The sequence below is a fragment of the Pygoscelis adeliae genome, unplaced genomic scaffold (assembly GCF_000699105.1).
Source record: "Pygoscelis adeliae isolate BGI_AS28 unplaced genomic scaffold, ASM69910v1 Scaffold218, whole genome shotgun sequence".
In the NCBI taxonomy this organism is placed as follows: Eukaryota; Metazoa; Chordata; class Aves; order Sphenisciformes; family Spheniscidae; genus Pygoscelis; species Pygoscelis adeliae.
In genome coordinates, this window is record NW_008825433.1 from 2,570,438 (window position 1) to 2,578,791 (window position 8,354).

General features: G+C 35.5%; 1 protein-coding gene across 1 annotated transcript in view; it reads left to right on the top strand.

Moving 5' to 3' along the window:
• Window positions 1–8,354, top strand: part of BIRC6 (baculoviral IAP repeat containing 6) — a 171,375-nt gene that overhangs the window by 107,032 nt on the left and 55,989 nt on the right. The window contains exons 61-63 of the mRNA XM_009331049.1: window positions 2,087–2,387; window positions 4,918–5,135; window positions 7,506–7,670. Of these exons, the coding sequence (XP_009329324.1) occupies window positions 2,087–2,387; window positions 4,918–5,135; window positions 7,506–7,670 (684 nt within the window). The remainder of the gene's footprint in view (window positions 1–2,086; window positions 2,388–4,917; window positions 5,136–7,505; window positions 7,671–8,354) is intronic.

Genomic DNA, 8,354 nt, shown 5'->3' on the forward strand with positions numbered 1-8,354 from the left:
GTTACAGGCTGCTTGAGTATCCATGTCCCTGTGGAACAAATGCACGAATTCAGTGTTGCTGTTTGCCTCACTTCTGTTAATTCGTAAAGTATCTTGGAGGGTGCAGTAACATAAAGTTGCTGATGTACTATGAATCCATACTTGTTTATCATTTAATTGCTCATGTAAATGTACCTTCAGGGTGTTTTTTTATGGTTAAGTGAAATTCAGTTCCCAAAGCAGATGATATAATTTTATTTTAGATTTATTATTATAAACAATAAATAACTTCATAATCTTAATTATATTTATAATCTTATATCTAAAACAAAATTATATACTAAATAATATATGTGTTATCTATTTGTATACTTACTATAATTATGTATAGAATTTCTCTGGAGGCGCTGGTAGGCTTTTCAAAAGTGTCAGTAGTGGCATTGGTGCGGAATTACTCCTTTGGCTGCTGTTCTAGGTACACAATCTTTACTAAAAAGGGAAAAAATAACCTGTGAATTATTCAAATTCTATTTGGCTATATTTTTGAAATTTTTGGCTGATACTCTTCATAGGAAAGATTGTGAATATTTATTCCCTTTGAAATTAAGTTAATCATGAGTTAAGGGTGCTATTCAGTACCCTGACTGCAAAACTATGGCAGGAATAAGGAACTCTGTATTGAGACCAGGTACTTAGTATGAATCCTTGGCAAATAGTTCTGCAAAGAAGTTTTAGCGGTCTAGTATCAAGCCTGTTCAAAAATTAAAAGTTAAGGAAATGTGTTCTCATAAGCAATTACTGTATTTTGAAATGCAAGAGAGATAATGATTGAAGAAGACGGATTAATGGAATTCTGCAATATTGATGAAAGGCAACTTATGACCATGAGAAATTTCATCCCTTTTTTTCCTTCTTTTTCTATAGTCCTGGGAAGTTATTTTCTTTTCACAATTTTTTAGCTTGAGATATAAGTGTGGATTCAAATACTGAATAAGAATTCTGTGATCCATAAAAACAAATTAAGTATAGTAATACCAAATAGAAGATTCAAAATGAAGACTGATGAATTCTCCAGACTCTTCATTCCTTAATTTTACTTTTATATTTCTCTAAGTCACTGATATTTCTGATTTTGTAAACTCTGTATTTTAGGATTTTCTTAATTATTATCTTAATGTGTAGATGATTGGAATAAATGCAGTTAAACATGGCTTTGACTTTTAATTAGAAATTTGGTATTCTGAATAAATTCTGCAAGGGCTTTTCAGATTAATCTTTTCCAGTTTAGATCAGTCTGGTGATAAATAGTAAAATTTTAAATATGATTGCATCAGTTTATCTGAGTAGCATAAAAGCGTGACGCTTCTGTGATGTTTAATTATGAGAGGGACCTGGGTGTCATACCTTCATTTTAACTGGGTGTATGACTGTTTCCTGGGGAATTGTACAACTGTTATCCCCCTTAAACTCTGATTCCCATCATAATGCCTGGCTGCATAGTCCTCTGTGCAGTATTAGTTCATAAAATAGAACTACAGACTGTTGTGTTAGAGCATAATAGTGATAAAGCCTGCCAAAACAATCAAAAACCTGAAAGGAGCGCATGAGTTGCTACAAGACTGCTAAGATACCCAAATTTCTTCTTAGTTTTTAAAGGTATTATGATTAATTGTTCTCCTTTTTGCAATATGTAATTAAAAATTAACCACTTGAGTTCACACTGTTCGTTGAAAATAAAAGGGCCATTTCTTACTTAACAGTCTGATTTATAAACTAATCTTTGTTTATTTCTGTGTAATTTGTGTCTCCTATGACTCTAGATTTTAAGCAACACTTCTTTAACTGAGGATTTTAGGTTGACAAAATACAGTTGCTTGCTTGTGTAGGCAGGACTTTCTAGAACTGTATTGAAAATGCAACACGTATGCCCTTTTAAACCATGTAGCCTGGTTTCCGTATCTGTAAATGGTAGTGTATTTCATGTGACTTTTTAATGGTGTCCTATATTAAGATTGTATGTCCTTTAGATCCTAACTTTAATAAAATTTTTGCCTAGGTGATTAACTGAATGACTAACAATTTTTTTTGGTTGTTTTTGTTGGTTAAGGTGAGCACTCCAGTGGTTACATCGACCACGCAGGAAAAGCAGAAGGACAGTGATCAGTTTGAATGGGTTACCATTGAACAATCAGGGGAATTGGTGTATGAAGCACCAGAAACAATTGCTGCAGAACCTCCACCGATTAAGTCAACAGTTCAGACTATGTCTCCCATACCCGCGCATTCTTTGGCTGCCTTTGGTTTATTTCTTCGTCTCCCGGGCTATGCTGAGGTGCTGCTAAAAGAACGGAAACATGCTCAGTGTCTGTTGAGATTGGTGTTGGGAGTTACAGATGATGGTGAAGGAAGTATGTGCTGCAATTATTACGTTTCTTTGTAGACCACGGCTAGATCATTTTACTTAAATTTATTTACACTGTAATATTTTTAGCAGGAAGTTAGAATTGATTTGTGCAGAACTGTGTTGCTAGCATCTTTGATAGTCTCATGTCTCTAAATATTAAATTCTCTCTGGCAAAGTTTTGTCATAATCACCAGTATTCAAGTGTTCCCACCTAGATGTCAGAGTAATTGTAAAATAACTGCGGATAAAACTTACAGTGACACTGTCAAGATGATAGTGTGCTCAGACAGAACAATCTGAGTAGCTGGGTGTGCTCAACTAATTGAGCAAACGCCATATAATTCTGCAACCAGATGCCGAATAATATGGATGGGAGCGTAGCTACAACAGATGTAGAATAAACTCTTGAATAATACTGTTTTAGAAAAGGAGAGAAAGATCTAAAGATCATAGTGCTCAAATTAGCTGAGCAGGAGCTCTACCTTAATGGTGTGAGTTCAGAGGGAGAAATGGGGTATTCTTCGATGAATGAACAGGTGAGCTGAGAGACAATTTGTAGTCAGTGTCTTTGCAACCAAACCTGGAATTCTGCATATAGTTCTAATATTTGTATTTTTTAGTGTTTTGAAAAACTGGAAGAGTGTATGTGAAAGATGTTTCAGTACTTTTAAGATATTTCCTTTCATTATGACTGAAAAGAATGCTGGTTTTTCTATGCAGTAATCAACAGAAGTTAGTCTCTATTCAGCAGCCTGTAGGACAATGCATAGCTCGTAAGACCAACTGAGGAACTAAGAACCTTGTTCACCCTCCCTTCTGTTTATGTTTTTATTTCTGTTGTATTTAGGTACAGGACAGTAGACAAGAATAAACTGGATAACAAAAACTCAGTCTGGCTGCTTGCACCCGCCTAATTTGAGTAGTAATTAACTGAAGGACTATATGCAGTCCCTCAGATTTTTATGTCTTTGAGTGGTTCTAGTCCCCTGCTATTGCAAACAATTTTATATCCTTTTTTTTTTTTAATAAAGAGACCAACTCAAACCCTTAAAACTTGGGTTGCTTTCTTTTTTGTGTGTGTGCATCCACTGTTGCTATTGGAATACAGTTCCAAAACATCATTTTCCTGATAGGTAGGGGCTGCTTTAATTTTCAGCCTAAGTTTATTCATATCCAGTTTGTGCATTAATATTTTCCTTTTCTGTTGGAAATGCATCTTTTCGTACACCTAGAATCTCTCTACTTCCTTGCATAATGTGAAGAGCTGCACTTATAAATCCATAGCTTATAGATTAAACATGGATTCAGTTGTCTGCGAAAATAAATGATGGGCAAATGTGTAGATGTTCTTTTTTTTGTCTCCTTGTCATTTGGCTACACCTGCAGTTCTGGAAGTCTATCAGGTGGGCCTTTTTCCAGAGGTGTTCAGTTTTATTTATGAAGATCCCACTCAGGACTTTTTGCTTCCTTCTTGTTATTGTCTTTACAAAGAGTATCAGATAGATATGAATTAACTCATGTGTGTATGCATGTGTGTGTGTAGATACATATACATACAAATATAGACATAAATATTTGTAATGTATTTCAGTTTAGACCTCTGGATGATGATACAGCTGATAAACTCTAAGAATGAGGGAGAAAATAATATAAATATATTTAAAATAAGAAGCAAACTTCTGAACAGAGTTGACTATTTTGAAGTATTTTCAGTTGTCAGATATCTCTATTTACATATGCACTGGGGAAGGAATGTGAAATGCGTTGTTAAATACAGGAAAAAATTGAGACAGTTTCCCAAATCTGAGTACGTTGCATTAATAGGTCACTCTGTTACTTGAAATGTGGCTTTTTAAAAAAGTAATTTTTGCTCATAATTTAAAAGGGTTAAAATTATAATAATTATAATAATAATTTTACAAAATTCAGACACGCAGCTCATCTAATTAAAATTATGTTAGTATTTCACCATGTATTCAACTTGATTAGCATCACAGCTTGGATTGTGTCAGTGACTTAATTCCCACTGTGGCCACATGACTATGAAAAAAAATCCCACATCATGATAAACCACAGCACCTTGTCATCTGAGCTGCTATTAGCTGACCATGTGCATTCTTCAACTTTCTGTAGTTGGAATGTTTTAAAAAAAATAAAAATAAAAAAAATTAGTCCGAACCACCTTCATTTTCTTTATTCAGAAATATGACCTGAAGTGTAGTCAAATACAGAAGTGTACTCAATATTACTCACAAACTAAGTTTTCTCCCTGGAAACGGCAAATCAGATTTTATAACTTCGGTTCTTAACCAAATCCATAAAGGAAATAAAGAAACATTCTTTCTTCTATACTCTTCTCATGCTGAAAATTGTTTGTGAAGAGAAACCTAATATTAGATAGCTTACTATATGCAAATGCTTAGGTCCTTAGTATATTTTTGTATGTGTTGTTTAGAAACCATTGCGGAGATTAACAGGCTGTATTGAACTATAGAAAGAAAATGTGATTTTGATATTTTTCTTCTTCAATCTAGGTCATATCCTGCAGTCTCCTTCAGCTAACGTGCTTCCAACTCTGCCCTTCCATGTGTTGCGTAGTTTGTTCAGCACTACACCATTGACTACTGACGATGGAGTACTGCTTAGGCGGATGGCACTGGAGATTGGGGCCATACATCTTATCCTTGCTTGTCTGTCTGCTCTAAGCCACCATGCACCAAGAGTGCCCAACTCTAGTCCCAACCAGGCAGAGGTAAGTTTAGCAGCAGAATAATTGCCATTGAGAAGCAGTAGGAGGTTTAACTATAAAAAAGAAAATAACCTCCGTGCTTTCATTGTAGTCTAATTTCTGCAGAGTTGGCATTTGAATGAAGAGCAAAAATAATGAGAAAGTATTTGATTAAGTACTTGTCCTTGCATGTTGCAAATAAACATAGTAATGGTGAAATTTAACCAACAAAGACGGCTTGTCATGAGGCATTAAGGTGTAGTCAGTTTCTTTCACAGGATCTTCTTTTTCGGTGCATGAGAGTCATAATGCTCAATCGATGGTGGTTCTTTAATCCTTATTAGATAGCATGACCTCATTACCTTATTTAGCATTCATCATCTAAACTGTACCAGCTGCAAATTATTTCCTCTTAAATGCTTCACAAACGTAAATGAATTGTGAAAATTAATGAATTAATGCAGTGATTTTTTTTATCCCCTTTTTACTGATGGGGAAATGAGATTGAAAGACAAAAACTTTCCATAGTATTCAAGATCCTGAGTGAATCTCCGAAATAAAATTTTTTCGAAGTACTTACTGTATTATACTACCCTCTATTCAGAACATGTATCCCCTCATTTTTTTAGGATTATGAGTTGCCATTTCTGCATAACATACCAATTGTCTATGAAAGTGTTTAAAAAAAAATTCATGACTTGCCCTCTTTAGCATCTTCGTGGCAGAGGCTTGCATTAAAAAGTTCCTGGTGGCTAAATATAGCTAAGTAGATGCAAAATATAGGGCTGTCCATATTTTAGCAGCTCTGATACTGATGAGAGGTTGAGCAAGAAAGAGGTGAAGCTATGCATGAGAATAATTCACTTTAATGACTAGTCAAATTTAAGGGGAAGCTGAGATATTCTGCTCCTAATGGGGTATCAGGCTGCTGACACATTAACGCCTTAGCATTTTTGCATTTTTGGAGGGAAAGGGCAACCATTAATTCTTATCTCTGCTTCAGTTCTACCATGACCCCTTAAACAGCTTCCTTTCTCATAACTCATATCTATCAGGTGATAGATGGTAACTTGAAACTAGAGATCTATCAGGGCTGCACCGAGGCTTGTATTTCTGGGGCCAGGCTTTCCCTTAAGTGCTTTAGGTCAGTGCTCATGACAGTCCTCTTGAGTGTTAAAGGCACAGCACGTTCATGAGTGATGTAATGAGTAATGTCTACATGTGAATAACCACACAGCTATTTCATCACTGAGATGCATTACATTCCTAGTGTAAAAGTTAAATGGTGATTCCAGACTACTGTCAGTATGGTCCTTCATAGGTGATAACTTTTTTTACCATTGCAGTCTGTTCGTACATAATTTCTTCTCCTTCAAGTATAATCCTGAACAAAGTCACTGAAGAAGATCTGAACAGAAAATGAAACTTTTCAGAGCTGTAAATCAAATACTGCAAATGAAAGTTGTGCGCCTACTCACGTGACCTGCTTTCCAGTAAGGCTAATTGTCACTGAGTAACTCTAATGAAAGTAGGAAGTGTTCATTGCTTCAGAAAAATGAGGTCACTTCTTTAGCGTGCTAAATATATAATTAGGAAAGCATTAATTAAACAATGCTTATCAGAGTTTTTTCTGCATCCTTTTTGCCAACGATCCGGTAAACTTTCAAAATTAGCATAAGTACTTAAATAGTTTCATAAGGGCTAAGCAATATAATATTGGAGTTATGTTAGTAAAACGCAGTGATGCAGACAATTAGAAAAAGCTGTACAACCATCTCTGGAAAAATGCTGTCTCTCAGAACATTTTAAGGACAAGGTATTTCCCCCTTATTATCTGGAGAGGAAATGGTGTGTGTTTCAGTGACCCAGAGATCATGTGTCAGAGCTATACATGTAACTTGCACCTCTTGCCATTTTGGAGCATTTATTCAAATCAGCACATGCTTGAGCGTCTCAACATTGCGGTTGTGTACTTTTGATGACATTTCTACTTCCATTCACTTCATCTAATTATGCTATTAAACTTGACTAGGTGTTAAACAGTAATAATTACAGAGCTGTGATGTTTAGTGTGAAATGGATTAAGTAGCATTTTAATACCTTTAATCATTTAAGCAGTGGCAGTGTCTTAAAAGAGAACAAAAATGGGCTTACAAAAGGAATCACTTGCAACAATTTAGCACTGACCTGTACTGGAACTCCATGTGGCAGAGTCTTTCCTATCTAAAGCTTTGAATTCCCCTGAATCCCAATGAAATCTTTATTAAGTTAATAAATTGGGATTACCTTCTTTTGCAGAACAAAGGCTTTCTAAAGAATTGGTTCATAAGATGAAGAAAGTTAAATTATTGTTGTGGTTTTTTGTTGTTTGGTTTTGTTTTTTTTTTAACTTAGCCACAGGTGTCAAGTACACACAGCAGTGCATCAACAGAAGAACAGCAGTTGTACTGGGCTAAGGGTACAGGCTTTGGAACTGGCTCCACAGCTTCAGGATGGGATGTTGAACAAGCTTTGACTAAGCAAAGGCTAGAAGAAGAGCACGTGACCTGCCTTCTACAGGTGTGTAATAATGAAATTTTGATTAATGATTAGCGCTTGAAATGTTAGAAACTGGATAATAAAAATTGAGCTTGTATTTTTTCAGTTATATAGCACAGTAATTATGGTATTTTGGGAAAAAATTAGTTTACAACCACCTGCCTACATGAAAAATGGTATAGATCACATTTTGAGTGAGGCTGTTTTCAAACGTCAGTAGGCTGCTGCATAAAAAAGACCTGAGTGGGTAAGCCTGGGTGACAGTTCTGAATAGACAGTGAACCAAGAAGCATTCCAGTGTATTTCCCTGGAGCTGTCATATATCTCTGCGGACATAACTGCATTCAGTCAAAAGTAAAGACTGTCCATTAAAGGAGGTGGATGCGGGAATAAGCATTTAGTTTTGTGTGCCAAATAATCTTACCTATTCATTTCTCGCATATTTTTGCTCTGCTTTAAGAAAATGCCCATAGTTGTTAGTGGTGTCCAGGAATGTGTTATGCCAATATAACAAAATCTCACTCAAACATACTATAAAATCATGAGTATGTCAATTAAATGACAATAGTAAATCACCAGTAAACATCCAGATCTTAGTAAAATGCTGATGCCTTCCAAATGGCTCATGCTAAGGAGAAGAAAATCCTGCATAATTAGGCTTTTCAGTCCATTGTGAGATGCGACCAACCCCTGTTATGTTAGGTC